Source organism: Callorhinus ursinus, unplaced genomic scaffold, assembly GCF_003265705.2.
Source record: "Callorhinus ursinus isolate GAN/ISIS: 27379988/994484 unplaced genomic scaffold, GSC_fseal_2.0 scaffold4, whole genome shotgun sequence".
Classification (NCBI taxonomy): domain Eukaryota; kingdom Metazoa; phylum Chordata; class Mammalia; order Carnivora; family Otariidae; genus Callorhinus; species Callorhinus ursinus.
In genome coordinates this window covers 126,587,993-126,605,981 of record NW_027397066.1, presented here as the reverse complement: position 1 = coordinate 126,605,981, position 17,989 = coordinate 126,587,993, and the positions used below count along the sequence as shown (strand labels likewise).

The window sequence follows — 17,989 nt, the reverse complement described above, 5'->3', positions numbered from 1 at the left end:
TGTATTGGTGGATATTTAGTAGGCTATTTCCAGTGTTTTATTTTTATAAACAGTGCTTCAGTTTATAACTTTTATATCTTTCTGAGCTTTTCTGTATGCTTTTTTTTCTTATGTGTATAATTTTGTAGATGATATTTTTATAAGTGGTTGAATTATTGGGTCCTGCCTTTACTGAGATCTGTATGCCTCCCAACTCTCAGAGTGATTGGATATTTGAGCTGAAAAAAAGAAAGGTCCAGTATCCAGGATTATAGAATATAACTTCATGCCAGAGTTCATACTGTTAGCCGTTCTTGTTTGAATTTTTTCTTCCCTTCTTCCTTACACAGAGATGTAGAGTATGGTTTTAAAGCCTGGCTATACTTTTTTTCTCAATTTCATTTTTCTTTTCCCATTGCCAAAATTGTCCTCTTGCCATATCAGCTTCTCTTTTCATTGATACTGTCTTTTCAGTTTTGTCTAAATATTTTCAGTAGTAGTCATTCTCATTTCTTATATATTTGAAACTAAAATTCACTCAGGTTAAATGATCTTAAACTTTATGTAAGTTACTAGCTGGGCATCTGTTCTTATATATTTAAACATTAAGCATAGAATATTTGAGATAGGAAAATTTTTTCTGATTAACTCTCAAATAATAATAAAACTCAGTAAACAGAGCTCCTGGATTCTTTAAACATTTTGGTTAGTAGAGATGTAGCATATTCTGCTGAGTATCTTATTCTCCTTAAGAGAGATGTATTACAGTTAATTCCTACCACAATTATAGTCTCCAAGGTATATTTCAGTTTTTTTTATTAGACTTTAAAACCTGCCTCTTGCTTATCAGAGCTTGCATTGTTTCATTTAAATAAATTTAATACCTGAAGTCTTTACTCTTTTGATTCTAGAATATCCACTGATACCTTTGTGAAAATTTGGTATTATATCATTTATCGCATTAAAATTAGCTTTATTGAAATATTTTATTATTTAGACAAATGTAATAATACAATAGCAGCTGTTGTTTATCTGGAGATATATTTCAGGGAACAGAATTGCTATACATCTTTTTTTTTACTTCTGCGTGTATTCAGTTTATTTGTATTTGGTTATAACTGTGATAAAAAGAATTTTTCTAACGCACAAAATGAATTGTAGTCACTTAAGTTAAATGCACAGTTCTGAATCATATTTAAAACAAGGAGTTGTCCAAGGTAGCTTTTTCTGATAACCCCCTCTTTCATTTATGTACCGTTTCTTGAACATCTATATATTAATTGGGTTTGTGTTCTGTAAGCAATGGAATACACATCTAACAGCAACTGCATGAAACAAAGGTTTTATTTTTCTCACATAACAAGGAATTTGAAATGGGCAGTTGCTGGTATTATGGTTCTACTCAATAAGGCTTCAGGAGCTAACACTTTCTATCTTTCCTTCTCCCATTCTTAACATACTGGCTTTTTGTCTATGCTTGTGCTTGTCAGCCTCATGATATCAAGATGGCTACTGCACCTTTGGACATCACATCTTTGTTCTAGGGAGGGAAGAACGTAGAAGAGCAAAAGGTTAGGCCAGCTACATCTGTTTTCCTTTTATCAAGCAAGCCAAAGCCTTCCAGGAACACCTTTCAGCACTTCTCTTATCTCTTTGCCCAGAACTTCTTATGGCTATTCCTATGCTAAGGATGCTGGAAAAGAGAGCATTTATCTTTCCAATCTTTGTAGTGGCAGAAAACAAGAGAGGAAGGGGTTTAGGTGTTTGAGTTCTGTAATGTTTTTATACATAAAATTAATAGCTTTCAAAATAATTACTGTTGCATTCCACTCTTTTTAAAAAACTTTTTTTTTTTTTTTAAAGTAAGCTCTGTATCCAACATGGAGCTTGAAGTTATGACCCTGAGATCAAGTTGCATGCCCTACCAACTGAGCCAGCTATTGAAATAAATATATATGCACTTATCAGTTATAAGTCTTTGGGGGAGAGATGCTCGGTTAACCAGTCTGTATTATTTGTCACAGTCTATTAAATACAGTTGTTATACAGTGTTAGAAGCCTGGTTTAACTACATTGGTACCTTGTGAGTTTAGGCAAGTTATGTTTCAGGTTCCTCATCTATTAAGTGAAGATAATACAGGTTTTTTAGTGAGAGGTAATTAAAGATGATAATTCTTGTAAAGTGCTTAGCATAGTACATAGCTTTAATCACTCAGTGCTTGTATGTTGTTTGTATTTTTAAATTATTATTTATTTTATTTTGTGTTAGGATTAAAAACTATTTTAAAAAAGTTTCTCCCAACTACTATTAACTGATTGATTTGTAATCATTATAGTTATCTGTTGCCGTGTAACAAATTATCCCCAAACTTTACAGCTTAAAACAGTAATAAATACCAGCTCACAGTTTCTGTGGGTCAGGAATTTGGAAGCAAATTGGCTGGACAGTTCTGACGTAGAGTCTATCATGAGGTTGCATTTCAGATGCTGGCTGAAGTTGCAGTCATCTAAAGGCTCAACTGGGCCTGGAAGACCTGCTTCCAAGGCTACTCACATGATAGGCAAGTTGGTGCAAGCTGTTGGCTGGAGACCTCGGTTCCTCTCCAAGTGGGCCTTTTATATGAAGCTGCTTGAATATCTTCATGACATGGTGACTGAATTTTTCTTAGCACGCGTGATACAAGGGAATCCATGAAGTTCTTAATGACCTAGCCTTGAAGGTTACCTGTTACTCCAGCTGAACTCTCTTGACAGGTTGAACAACCCTAATTAAGTGTGGCAGGACAGCTGTCTTGCTGGAGTTGTGGACTGGATTGTAGAGGAAGGGATAGCACAGTTTGATTACTTTTGATTGTTCATATTTTCTTTTCCCCTAAAGTAATCTTAATTTGTCTTTTTCTTTAACTATTATATTCTGTGAATCATAGAAAGGAACTTATGAAAAACAAATAGGTTACTTGAAACCATTCACCTGAAAATTTGAAAGGCCTACTAAATGTTTGCCTAAAACAGATAATTCTGTGATATTCATACAAAAAGCTTCAAGAACACAATTATATTACATTATCCAATGTTTCTCAAAAAACTTTTGAAGAATGTTATTCCTTGAAAAGTTCTTATTCAGAAAAAAGAAAAAAAGATTCCATTAAGTAAATTTTGGGAAATCCATGCATTGGTTATGTATCTTTTTGAGACATATAATATATAGTAGCATATCTCTGCGAATTCTATCCTGTAAACATCTCAAGCCTTGTTAATCCAGTATTCCTCAGACTTCATGGAAACTTTTTGCGTAATACTGCTTTTGTAGACGTACGTAGTTCAGTGAAATTTTTAATTCTTATGACTGGTACAGTGAACAGTGAGAGGGGAGATGTTATTTGCTACTTTCTAGTATCTCTGGGGATTTTGAAAACTATAAAGATGATAATTCATTATCAGTAAAACATGCTTTTTTAACTAGTTTATAGATAGCAAAGTTTTTCTTCTAATTTCCTTGTATTCCATGACTTTGCCATCTTAATTCTACATTGTTGCCTCTAGTTGGAGGATCTTACTTTTCACTCGCCTTTGATACAAATGCAAATGGCTTGACCTTTTTTATTTTTATTTATTTATTAAGATTTACTTTGAACTTTAGGTTATTAAGACATTCAGTTAAATTCACCCTTTTTAGGTGTATAGTTTTATGAAATTAAATTTGGCACATGGATATATTTGTGTATCCGGTATCACAATCAAGATACTGAATATTTCATTCCCTCTCAAAAGTCTTCTCTTTTTTTTTTTTTTTTTTTTTTGTGGTTAATTCTGTGCCTCTGTCCCCAGCCCCTGGCAACCACTGATCCAGTTTCTCTTCCTATACTTTTGCCTTTTCCAGAATGTCATATAAATGGAATCATAGAATATGTAGTTTTTGTGTCTAGCTTCTTTGACTTGGTGTAATGTTTTTGATATTAATTCACATTGTTAATGGTATCAGTAACTTGTTCCTTATTATTGCTGATTATTATTATGTTGTATGGTTGTATCACAACTTGTTTATCCTTTTATTAGTCGGTGGACATTTGAATGTTTATAGTTTTTGTGATTATGAATAAAGCTTTTGTAAAATATTCATGTACAGATTTTTATGTGGACAAATGCTTTATGAAAGGGGTTGTCAGGATCCATAGGTCTTTCGGTTCTGTTACATTCAGCATGAGACTTATGGCATAGATTCCAAGATAGCTACTCTAGTGCTTGCCATTTTTCAGTAGCTTATGTAAGTGGAGGGAGGAAAGTTGCAAAGATGAGTTGTGTTCTTTCCTTTAAGAGTAATAGCCCAGCAGTTGCACATATTACTGCCTGTCCTCTTTGGTCAAACTTGGTGACATGGTTGGTAACTTCAAGGAAAGTGAAACTTCTGGAAAGTGAAATTTTTTGCTTGGCCCTCATGTACCAAACTAGAAACTCTTTTATTATGGAAGAAGAAGAAAATGTGAATTGGGAGACATTATAACCTGTGCCACAGCATTGTCATTTTCTCTCAACTTCTCCCTATTAGTAAGTTTCTAGTGACTTTAAACATGTATAGGGTCACATTCACTTAGGAATGGATTCCTAGGGATAAATTGGATACCTTGACATTAGGACTTTTCAAAAGTAAATACATTTTTGAAGGATGCACATAAATAAAAGAAGCTTACTTTTTACTTGGCTTGTTTTACAAACAAGTAGATAGGGCCAGAGAAAAAAATGTGATTTGTCACAAGAAGTAGAAAATATCTAGTTAGGAGCATAAGCTGTGATTGTACTCTGTCCAGTTTTTCTGCTATACCTTACTCTGGCCATATCTTTGAGGAAAAATTTAGCAAGATTCCAGGGAAAACATAGCTTTACTTTGAAGTATTAGAATTTTCTATGTATTATAGTCTTTCCAGTTATATAAATCTTTTGAAGAGAAGATAATTATTTTTGGTCCATATGTGTTTCTTGGTTTTCTGAAAATACAAGTGACTTAAGTTTAGTGACATTTAATTTTAGCTTAAAGTATTTTATTAATATAACCACTGATGAAAGTAATCATGCCCAATTAAAATCCTAATTCAAAACTTGTGAAGGTTTATTTGAATTCTTTGAATAATATGCTTTAAAATTTCTATAATCTTGTACATTAAACTATAACCTGTAGAAAGCATGTTATGCCACCCTGAAGGTTGCTATAAAAATTGTTTATGAAGTACAGGCCAAGACTAAAATATGTTGAAATGGAGAGTTGTGAAAAATGTTCTATATAGCATAGGAGACCAAATCATACTAAAATGCAGAAAAAGACTATACATCAGTTTCTAGGCTACATTATTCAAAAAAATACAACCATAAAAAAGGTAATAAGATTACATTTTCACATTTCACGGCTAGTAAAGTGCATTAGGCTGCTCAGATATTCATAACTTACTGTGACATTTGGGAAGATTACATTTTGTAGTGCAGAGTCATTACTACAGCTCAGATAATAACTAGCCAATGCCTAGACTTGGATTGTGATCCTTGTCATTGAAAACAAATTTGTGTTTTGAAGGTTGATCAGCTTCAAATAACTATTAGAAAGGGTTAACATGACATACTGTAGACCCTGTGCATGCTTTTAAGGTATAATAGATATGCATACATGTAGTATATCAAATACACCACACATTTGTATGTACCGATTTCTGCCATCAATTTTCTCCTTGAAAGGTATATTTTATAATATTTAAAGCAATGGAGAAATATTTAAAACACCTGTCTGGATACTGCTCTCATACTGTAAACTCAATTTAAAAGCTGGTGAAGTATTTGGGGTTTTTTGGAAATTACTTTCAAAAATTAATTCTGTAGCTTCTTGTAAGGGTGGTTACTGGTGGATATAAACACAGATTAAAGTGGAAGATTGATGTAAGTAATATTAAGGTGAAGGTAAGGTCTCCTAAATTGCAACTAGATTTTTGACCTGTTTAGACCTGTGTGGGTATGTCCAAACATGTATGTACTAAAAACTCTCCCTTTGCTCTTTCCCCCAAGATGCTCAGTTGCCTTTTCAGAGGCAATCACTATTTAGTTTCTTGTGTATCATTCGTAGGTATATGCCTATGTATATTCATGTTTTACATTCATGTTGTAGCCTACCGTTCACCACATTTTTTTCCATCTTGATATTCTCATCTAAATAATGTATTTTAGAGATTTTTTTCATGTCAGATGGAGCTGCCTCATTCTTTTCATTGGTTGCATTGTATTCCATTATATAGTCATACACGACTTTATTAACTATTACCTGATAATGTTTTTTGGGGTGATTGTTGCTTTTATTTTCTGTTCAAAGTTTGTTACATTGAAGTTTTTGTATCCAACATCATTACCTAAATGTATCTGTAGGATAAATTTCTAGTTGGTAAGGTAGCTGTTTGCATGTGGCTTCTTCTATTTAATGCAATTCCTTTGAGGTTTGTCTGTCTGTCTATCTACCTACCTACCTACCTAGCTTTTGCGGGAGTAGATTGACTTATATTGGTAACTGTGTCAATAGTTCCAATACCAAATATTTTTCTCATTTATGGTACTTTTTCAGTTGAAGTACTTGGTTTTCCAGATATATATCACATCATCTCAAAGTAATTATAATTTAAATTCCTCCATTCTAGTATTTATATGTTGCTGCCTTTTGACTAAATGTATCTTCTGTGCCTCCAGAATAATATCAAATGATAGTGATGAAAGTCACATCCCAACCTTGTGTCTGACTTTCATGAGACTCATTTCCAATTTTCCTATGCGAGCATGATGCTGGCTTTTTGGGTGTGATTGATATATTTTATTATTAAAGGAAGTCTTTTACAATTAATAATAAAGTATGATGGAAATATAAAACCACCATTTAGCAATGCCACAGAAATTACAGTTACAGGTAAGATCCATTAATGGATCTTAAAACTTAAGATCCATTTATGGATGCATAAAACTGGAATAAACTATTTGGTTGTGTCTTACTCTTTTATGAGTTGTTGGATTTTGTTGTGAAAAGTATGATGAGAAACAAGTTACTTGCATAGTCTTAAGGTGTTTTCCACAGATATATGATTTAAATATGAAAAATAGTAACTTTATTTAAAGATTTTATTTATTTGAGAGAGAGAGAGAGCATGAGCAGGGAGAAGGAGAGGAAGAAGCAGACTCCCCTGCTGAGTGGAGAGCCTGATGCGGGGCTTGATCTCAAGACCCTGAGATCATGACCTGAGTCAAAGGCAGACGCTTAACTGACTGAGCCACCCAGGCACCCCTGTTGTAACTTTAAAATGGAAAAAAAATATGACCATCTTAAACAGGTGATCAAAGCTAACTTTACCAGTAGTGTGGCATATATTAGGTATCACTGAAATGATATGCTAAGGACATACATCACTTCTGGAATACTTTTGCTAAAAATGCATAACCTGAATTTAAACTTGAAAGAAATGTCCATATTGGAAGAGTCTATAAAATATCTGGCAAATAGGCTTCAAAAGCATCAAAATCATGAAAGTCAAAGAAGGCCTGTGCAACAGTCTCAGTATGGAGAAGACCAAAGGGATGCTGATCATGGATCAGAAAACGGACTCTAGTGTGACAAGTGACAACATTTGAGTAAGATCTATAGATTTGTCAGTAGTATTTATCAATGTTAAGTTTATGGTTTTAATGATTTTATTATGATTATATAATATACTCATTTGGGGAAGCTGGGTAAAGGGTATACAGGAATTCTACACTATTTTGCAACTTTTTGAATGTTTGAAATTATTTCAGGATGAAAAGTTAAAGACGGGACAAGCAGATAATATTCACAAAACCAAATAAAAAAAGTTTTTACATATTTAACAGAATATTTGGGGGGACTAGGGAACTAAACATGTATACTTTATAGCCACGACCATGTAGCTGGGAGAATTGACCCGATGACACCAAGGGGCTCTTTTAGCAGAAACCCAGCTCTAGATGTTCCTGATGATATAAAGAATTTTACGCTAAAATGTCTGCCAGAGCTTTCCCAGAAGAATCAAATGCTTTTATCACTGCACTAGCCAGGAATTCCTATCTCCCTACATGCAGATGCTGCCTCATGTTGTTCATTTTTCCATTTTTTCTTTCTCTTGCCAGTGTGTATCTTTGGCAGAACCTGGGAGATAGCAGTCCTTGGCTGCAAGGAGTTTTAATTGATTTTCTAATTCTGAACTTTCCCTGCTTTTCTGGTGTAAACTATTTGGTTGTGTGTGTCTGTTATTCTTTTATGAGCTGTTAGATTTTGTTTTGTAAAGTTCACTTTCTCCTAATTCTTGACCACTTTTTGGGTTTAGGAATGCATAGTGAAAAACCAAGACATATTCAGAAGGACAAGAGTGTAGATGAATCATGTATGTAGTATTTCTGACATATCTTTTAGAAATCTAGCTGATAAGGATAGCTCTGCAAAGATAATTCTAAAACTATTTTAGTTCCTTTAAACACTTGGGATTTGTTAAAATTTAAAAAACTCTCCTCTGTGGGAGGATGCTGTGGGTGAGATGGCATTGTGGGGATGGGTCAGTATATCTTTCTCTGGATGGGTTTTTTGAGAGTGTCAATGAAATAAGTTTTCTTGATTACTTCTTTGGGTGTATGATTATATTTAAGTTATCCTAGTTATTGACAGGGAAGGAAGGGTATTAAAATCGGTAGGTAAAATAAACTAGGAATTTGGCAAATATAAACTCTTAAGTTCTGTGTCCACTCTGAGCATTTTTAGCTTTTCATTTCTGTTGTGAGCTGGTATTTTGTATAAGCAGCAAAGCACTTCTAGGTTGCTGTGGATAGTTCACAGAGTTTATAATTCATAAATACTGAATTAGAAGCAGTTAATGAGCTAAAAGTGAGATCTTTATTGGTATTAGGGCAGTAGGTAGTGATTTACCAAAGACATCCTGTATTTGTTTCTGTTGAAAAATATTTCCATTTTTATATTGTAAGTCTTGCTTGACTTTGTGCCATCTTAACTTGAAGGTTTCTTTAGAATCTTTATTTTTTAGAGCTGTGTGTGTTTATGGACTCTTTTGTTGTAGAGGGTAGAGAATACTATGTATGGGTAGTTACTGCCAACCTAAAGGTTAGGAGTGTGCTCTAGTTATATCGAGAAAGCACTAATGTTTTTAATTTTTTCCCCCTTTTTGGAAGCTGGTAGGAGGGCAGTTTGATTTGGAAATGAATTTCATTATCCAAGAAGGTGAGAGTATCATCTGCATGGTGGACCTACTAGAAAAATGTGACATTACTTGCCAAGCAGAAGTCTGGAGCATGTTTACAGCGATTCTGAAGAAAAGCATACGAAACCTTCAAGTCTGCGCTGAAGTAGGCCTTGTTGAGAAAGTGCTCGGGAAAATTGAAAAAGTTGACAATATGATAGCAGGTATGATTTTTTTTCTGTACAGTGGATGTGAAGAAATAAAGTTTGATTTTTAAATACTGTATTTCTCATTTAGTAATATTTATTTCAGAAATATTTGAGTATCTAACGTGTGTGGAACTTTAGTGTTCAAACTCTTAAATAAGCACAGTATATTTTAATCATTGAAGAAATATAAATTGATTGTTTTATTGTTTTCTTTTGTTTCCAGATCTTTTAGTTGACATGTTGGGAGTGCTGGCTAGCTATAATTTGACCGTTCGAGAACTAAAGCTGTTCTTCAGTAAACTTCAAGGAAATAAAGGACAATGGGTAAAAAAATGAGTACCCTTTGATATTTGAAAGTATTCCTCTCCTCAAACACAGCAACTGTTATTATTCTACTGGGGTAAATGTAAAATTGAAGGGAAGAGATAAATTAAAATAGCGTTTAGGTCTGTACAGCTACTTTTGCCATGACCTGACACAGGTGCAGACTAAGAGAACTGGGTGTTCCAGGCAGGCTAAAACTTGTCCCTTCTTCAAACTGTTAGTCTTCAAATATACATTTAACATTTATTAGAGGAAAAGGGTAAGGATAGAGAAGGAAGAGTGTTAGGTAGCAGCACCTAGATTCTCTATTGACCTGAGTAGTTTAGCTGTCGCCCTTAAACTTGAATAACCCACTCAGTGAACACAAGCTGTGCAGTTAATTGGATCCACCCTCCACAGATTCAACTTAGTGGTCCTTTTCAATAAATGGCAGTAGTGATCAACTTATTTTGAACTCCAGGTGCATTAACAAACTTTTTCTTCCTACCACTTGGTTACTTACCTCTTAGAGGAATACTAATAAATATTTTCTCCATTTTTGTTGCATTTCTAGGCTTATTTTAGTGCCCTTTAGAGATCATTGCTCACAGCACTGCTTAGCCACAGCTAATCCTTAATCTAGTTCTGTTGAAATATATTTAAATTGGTGCGTTGCAATTGTACACTCTAGTTTATTGTGTTAAAGTGGTTAGATTCAAGCTTCTTTTTATCAAACTTTAGTTCTTTGGCTACTTTTAAGATTTCATCATTGAGGGTGCCTGGGTGGCTCAGTTGGTAGGACATGTGACTCTTGATCTCAGGGTCTTGAGTTCAAGCCCCATGTTGGGCGTGGAGCTTACTTAAAAAAAAAAAAGATTTCATTATTGATTTTTGGCAGTTTTATTGTTTCTTGGTGTAGTTTACCTTGTGTTTATTCTTATTACAGTTCTGGTATCTATGTTTGTAATATAATTTTCAGCAAATTTGGAAATATTTTGGTCATTATTTCTTCAAATATCATTTTCTTGTCCCTCCCTCCTTTTTTGGGACTCTAATTACATGTATGTTAGCTCTCTTGATAATGTCTAGTAGGTCATTCAGATCTTTTCACTTTTTTTTTTAGCTTTTTCTCTTTGTGCTTCATTTTAGATGACTTTTGTTACTGTATTTTTAAGGTAATTGCTTGCCTGCAGTGTGTTGATTCTATCCATTAAAATTTACAGATTTCAGATTTTTTTATGTCTAAAAAAAAATCTAGTTCTTTTTAGTATCTTCTATTTTTCCTCATTATGTTCATGTTTTCCTTTAAATCCTTGGGACTGTTGAGCATATTTATAATAATAATAGTTGATTTCATGTTACTCTCTACTAAGTCCATCATCTTTGTCATTTTCTAGATCAGTTTTTTACTCACTGATTTTGCTTCTGCTTACAGGTCATATTTTCCTTCTAATGCTAGTGATTTTAGATCGAGTGATATTAGATATAGTGAATTGTTCCTTGTTGAGTGCTGGATTTTGTCATATCCCTTTTCAGATTGTTAGACTGTTTTTGCAGGCAGATTAAGTTATTTGTGGATCACTTTACCCTTCCAGGCTAGTTTAAAAGTTTTCTCTTGGTCAGGTGCAGATTGGCTGTTACTCTAGGTCTAGTTTAGCCTCCTTATTGAGGCCTGATTCTTTTTTTTTTTTTATTTTTTTAAAGATTTTATTTATTTAATTGAGAGAGAGAGAATGAGAGATAGAGAGTACGAGAGGGAAGAGGGTCAGAGGGAGAAGCAGACTCCCTGCTGAGCAGGGAGCCCGATGTGGGACTCGATCCCAGGACTCCAGGATCATGACCTGAGCCGAAGGCAGTCGCTTAACCAACTGAGCCACCCAGGCGCCCGAGGCCTGATTCTTTTAGGGTCTCTGTGAATGACCCTAAGTCTCAGGTATAGGATAAGAGGTAGTGTAAGATGGTGGTCTCTACATAGTGCCTAGTAGGGTCTCAAATAATTTCTGGCTGTATAGTAGCTGTGGGAATTCTTTGACTTATAGGTGTTAATATCTTGGCCTCATCTTGTTCAGTTTTATGGTAGGTTTAAATAGTTTGATATTTGACAATTCCCCGCCCCCCCGGGAAAAGATTTTATTTGACAATTTTTTTCTTTTTAATAGTTTGATATTAAGCCAAGGAGACAGTACAGATTTCTGGAGCTTCCTGTCTGCATAGCTCTTTTCTCTTTAGTACTCTGCCTTGAAGCTTTTATCTACCTCAGACCACCCATATTCCAGTTTCTGCCTCATCAAGTCAGTGAGACCTTCAAATTCTATTTTATTTCCCTCTTCCTGTGCAGTGATAGAAATTGCATCCTGGTAGAAAGTCTGGTAATCTCATGGCTCATTTTGTTTCCTTTTTCTCAAGTATAACAGTCTTGAGCTACCTCTTCTTCCGTGTCTAAAAACATGTAGAATGTATGTTTCATACATTTTATCCAGTATTCTGGTTGTCTATGGTACTTTGATAAGTCTAGGTCCTGTTAGTGTATCATGTCAAGAAGAGGAAATACAGATCTTCTTCACCTTACAGTGGGGTTCCATCCTGATAAACCCATTGTAAATTGAAAATGTCAAAAGTTGAAAATGCATTTAATACACCTACCCTACCAAACAACATAGCTTAGCCTAACCTATCTTAAATGTGCTCAGAATATAATATAAATTAGCCTACAGTTGGGCAAAGTCATGTAACACAAAACCTATCTTATAGTATAGTGTTGAATATCTTCTGTAATTTATGGAATACTCTATTGAAAGTGCAAAACAGAATAGTTGTGTGGGTACAGAATGGTTGTAAGTGTATCAGTTTTTTACCTTTGTGATTTTGTGGCTGACTGGGATCTGTGGCTTGCTGCCACTGCCCAGTGTCATAAGAGCATATTGCATGTCATGAGCCTGGGAAAAAATCAAACTTCAGAGTACTATTTCTACTGAATGCTGCATATAGCTTTCACAGCATTGTGAAGTAAAACCATAAGTTGAACTGTCAGAAGTCAAGGACGGTCTATATGCTGGTTTCAAACATTTTAGTTTTGATTTCTATTCAGTGTATTTATTGTGAATGTATAATTAATACATTTTTGGTGAATATAGAAAACTCTGAGAAAATAGCAGAGGATATGGATAGATGTTTATTTATAGTGATAGAAACCCCACAACCTAATAAACACAAAATCACTAATAACTAGAGATGTTCAAATTAAAATATTGATATGTCACCTTATGTCTATTAGTATTAAGGATTATAAAGTTGGATAATAGCAAATATAATTGTGGAATAGAGTTATTTAATTTTTTTTTGGTGGGGTCAGCATTTATATTTATTAGCTGATTCGCAGCTTTGCTTTGTTTCAGCAAGTTAAGTCTTTGTATCAGTAGTTGAAACGGAAAATTATTTGATTCACTAATTATATTTTGAGAACTGTTTTCACACTAATGGTAGTAATGATAGCACAAGAGAGACCATAGCCTACTTTTAAACTAGCTTAGGGGCACCTGGGTGGCTCAGTCGTTAAGCGTCTGCCTTCGGCTCAGGTCATGATCCCAGGGTCCTGGGATTGAGCCCCACCTGGGGCTCCCTGCTCAGCAGAAAGCCTGCTTTTCCCTCTCCCTCTCCCCCTGCTTGTATTCCTGCTCTTGCTATCTCTGTCTGTGTCAAATAAATAAAATCTTTAAAAAAAAAAAAAACTAGCTCAAAACAGAATTCTTTAAATCAAAAAGGAACATGGCTCTGCTTAAATGAAATTGATGGGATTGATGTCTTCCTCCCTATCACTTGCTATGGTGGGCACATTAGGATATTGAAGCATAATTATAATTATCATGGTCTGGTGATTGCATCTAAGTTCTGAGGGTTATGTTACATAAATGTTAGATTACATACCTTGTAGTTACATACATTATTTTGATTTGTCTATTTCATATCCCATCTTTTTTTCCATTTTTATTTTTTTTTCAAATATTCATTTAAATTCTAGTGAGTTAAGATATAGTGTAATATTGGTGTCAGGAGTAGAATTTAGTGATTTATCACTTACAGAAAACAGGCATATGGTTATTTTGAACCGGTATGCTAGTGGCTGGAGTGAACACTCATTAGCCAACCTCGAGTAATCTACCACTACTTAGTCACATAAATTATACCCATATCCAGTGACTTGGTAATTTGCTTCTGAGTATATGTTCCATGAAATTCTTAGTTTCATAAGGAAATACACATGAAGATATTCAATGAAGCATTATTTTTGGTGGCAGTGAATTGTCACCATGGGGGCTTATCATTAGAGTAGATAGGTAAAATGTACTGGATGCATAAAACAGATTATTATATAGCAGTTAGCATCGATGCAAAAGTTAATATGAATAGATGCAGGAAGCAGGAAGAAAGAAACATATCTAACCCAACATCATTTAAATTATAAGTACAGTCACACAAAAACATTTTTTAAGGAACACATAAAAAGATTTAAGTATGTTTATACAGTTGCTTATGTGACTGGGAGTAGAATGAGAATAGGTTTAGGGCATAACGGGAGAAAACAATGAGCTGTTAATAAAACAAGCAAGGCCTTGGGGTGCCTGGCTGGGTCAGTTGGTGGAATATGCAACTCTTGATCTCAGGGTTGTGAATTCAAGCCTCACATTGGGTGTAGAGATTACCTAAAAATAAAATCTTAAAAAAAAAACCCTGAAAAACTGAAAAAAACCTCAGACATTTGTGGAATGGTTCTCCAGATGGAAATGCTATAATATTGTATTTTTATTTTTTACTGCAGTTATTTTTAGTTATTTCATTTTGGAATTTATTTTAAAAAATCAATACGATTGTAGTTACTTGTTATTGCACTTTTATAATTGAGCAATGTGGCTAATTGAAAATTTCTTGGTCACTTAAGAATAAAGCTGTCAGGATCCTGGGATTGAGTCCCATATTGGGCTCCCTGCTCAGCGAGGAGCCTGCTTCTCCCTCTGCCTCCTGCTCCCTCTCCTTATGCATGCTCTCGCGTTCTCTCTCTCTCTCTCTCTCTCTCTCTCTCTCTCTCTCTCTCTCACTGACAAATAAAATCTTAAAAAAAGATAATAAAGCTCTCCACTTAACATTTAGGTAAAAGATTGCTGGACTCTTTTAGACATTTAATAAATAGAGCAGATACCAAATAAGATGAAGGCAAGCCAGTGATTTCACTTGTAGTTTGACCCTGTTTACAACTTTTAATGAAGAAGATTGTACTAATATCCTGTTTGCTTATAAACTGATTAAAATGATAATGTATATATGATTGTTCTTTACTTTTCCTTGTAAATAAGTCTTTTCATTTTAGCTGTTGTTTCATGTATTAGAGGAGACTTGTGGGTCAAAGAGGCATTAAATAAATGTAATGTTACAACTTTTTTATATGCTGTGTAGTAAAGGTAATATGGTAGAATGAAATATGACAGGGAGATTGGATCCAGTCTCAGAGGTCAGGGAAGACTACTATGAGGAAGTGACCTTTAAGATGAGCACTAAAAGATGGGTAAGATTTATTTAGTTAAGAGGGGAGGGAAGTAGGCCTAGTGAGAACATTTTAAGCACAAGGAATAGTTTGTACTCAGGCCCTGTTGTGGGAAGAAGGCAGAGAGGCTTTGTGGATGGAGTGCAAAGAGAGGGGAAGATGGAAATGCAGAATGAAGCTAGTGAGGTAGATTGAGTATCTTGTGGGCTGTGTTAAGGCTTTTGGTCTTAATTTTAAAGGCAGTGGGAAGCCACCTGAGAGATAGCATAATAGAAAGGTAAAAGTGTAGTGGTTAAAAGTATGGACTCTCAAGTCAGACTGAGTTCTGATCCCAGCCTTGCCATTTGCTACCTGTGTGACCTTGGACATGTTCCTCTGTCTCAGAGTACCACCTCTTGGATGGTTTTAAGGTTAAAATATTTTTATTGTTTCTTTGAAAGCGGTCTGTGTAATATAGTAAGCATTATTTGTGAAAATAATATGCTTTTAGCTAATAGCATTTTTGGTTATTCTTGGGTATATTAAACTTTTCAAACTGCATCTAACAATGTAACAACCCATATCCAGTTTCCAACTTGCTTTGACCAAAACTTTTAGTCAGACCTGGGCTCAGTTCACCTGGGCTCTCTACCCACCTTCCCAGTGCTCAGGCCCCAGAAATATTTGTTACATCTGTGCTTCATATTGGCCCACACCCACCCCCGTCCCCCAAAGAAGGACTGGGTGTATCACTACATCAGCGAGCAAATGGGATCAGAACCACTTCCCCAGCGTACAACTGAGCCCAGCTTCTGCCCTCTTGCTCCTGGATATAATCTACACTGTTTTCAAGAAGATGCACCTTAGACATCCCAGAGCACAGTGATGAAGAATCTGGGTCTACTGCCCACAAGCCAAGAAGGACAGGGCTTTTGCAGCATTCTCTAATGGCTTCATTACTCTTTTTTCTTTGGAAACTTAGTGTTCATTGGCTCTGTTGAACTTTTCTATTGAGTACTAAAATAATAAATGTATCAGCAGATGAAAAAAAAAATGCCACTATGGAAGGCTCTGGGAATACCAAGGCCAATGAGACCCTGAAGATGCATGATATTGATTTAATATGGGTATATTAAAAATAAATATTTTTGTTTTATGGTGAATAGTGTGTTTAATGAGTTGTTGATTATTTTCATAGCCTCCACATGCTGGGAAGTTGCTGTCTGTGTTAAAGCATATGCCTCAGAAGTATGGTCCTGATGCCTTTTTCAACTTTCCAGGAAAGAGTGCTGCAGTAAGTAAATTTTAATGAGGAAATCACTTGGAGTTTTTTCCTTGGCTTCCAGAAAGTACAGCCATGTAAACAACCCTGACAGGTTCATTGTTAGGTAGAAACTTTTTTGCACAACTTAACTTATTCCTTACAGCAGTTATTTGTGTTACTTTTTCCTGTTTTAGAGGTGAAGAAATACAGGCTCAAAGAAGTTAAGAAAGCTGCCCATTTATAGCTTGGGGCAACAATGGAATAAGAACCTAGTTCTTTTGAACATGTTGTCTTTAGAATTTATCTCTGCATTCTCCAATAGATATTTATGTGTGACACTTTCACTTTCTATCGTACTGAATATCTTTCTTCAGCCTTGTATTTCCCCAAAGGGTGTTTCTTTTGCACCTGGTGAATAGAATGAGAATAACTCTTTAAAACTTTCCAGCAAGTTCTCCTGATTTGGGAGTTTCCAAATTATATGTTTCAGCATTCTCTCTCTCTTTTTTTAGTTTCAGCATTCTTATAAGCTGTTAATCAGTTTAATATAGTTGAAATAAGACATTGATAGTAATATCTGTAGTGTTTCAAAATGTTATAGGAGTGCATTGTATAATGTGTATATGTTATGGAAGCTTTTGTACCTCTTCATATTACATTCGTCTGCTTCTTACTAGCAAAAATTTTTTTGGAGATATTTCAGCCTGTTCTTCTGAGATTATTTTTTGTTATTTTTACTTAGTTTCTCATAATATCTTATTTGCTTGTTAGGCCCTATGTAGTAGTCAGGTAATATCTGCAGAAAGAAAAGAGTGTTTTAAAAGGACATTTGTAATATTTGAATATTTTATACACAATACACAGCTTTCTTTGGAAAGTTTATTGCTTGTATTGTTTTTCCTCTATAGTTTTTCCTTACTAAGCATTTTAGATTTGAAGCTTTCCAGAAAAACTTTATTCTCTTGACATTGAGCCTATAATTTGCCTTTAATATAAGAAGCAGTCTTATGAGGTTAACTTTTTTGAAATGCCTATTATGATTATTTCATGTTAACTTTGTTTTTCTTTTAGTTTAAGTTCCAGTTAGTTAACATACAGTGTAATGTTAGTTTCAGGTGTACAATTTAGTGGTTCAGCAATTCCATACATCACCTGGTGCTCATCATGACAAGTGTACTCCTTAATTCCCATCACCTATTTAACACATCCTCCTCCCCTCCTCCCCTTTGGTAACCATCAGTTTGTTCTGTATAGTGAAGAGTTCATTTCTCCGTCTGCCTGTCTCTTTTTTTCCCCTATGATCATTTGTTCGGATTCTTATATTCCCCAAATGCATGAAATCATATGGTATTTGTTTTTCTCGGACTTATTTATAAGCTTAGCGTGATACTCTGTAGCTCCATCCATGGCGTTGCAAATGGCAAGATTTCATTCTTTTTGATGACTTACTATTCCATTGTGTGTGTGTGTGTGTGTGTGTGTGTGTGTGTGTGTGTGTGTGTGT

The 17,989-nt window shown here is 34.7% G+C and overlaps 1 protein-coding gene across 4 annotated transcripts in view; it reads left to right on the top strand.

The window, feature by feature from the left end:
* The window catches only part of LRBA (LPS responsive beige-like anchor protein), a 742,782-nt gene that overhangs the window by 86,929 nt on the left and 637,864 nt on the right, over positions 1 to 17,989 (top strand). For all 4 annotated transcript variants that reach the window (XM_073892352.1, XM_025874296.2, XM_073892351.1 and 1 more), the window contains exons 3-5: positions 9,187 to 9,418; positions 9,627 to 9,727; positions 16,420 to 16,515. In XM_073892352.1, coding sequence (XP_073748453.1) covers positions 9,187 to 9,418; positions 9,627 to 9,727; positions 16,420 to 16,515 — 429 coding nt within the window. The remainder of the gene's footprint in view (positions 1 to 9,186; positions 9,419 to 9,626; positions 9,728 to 16,419; positions 16,516 to 17,989) is intronic.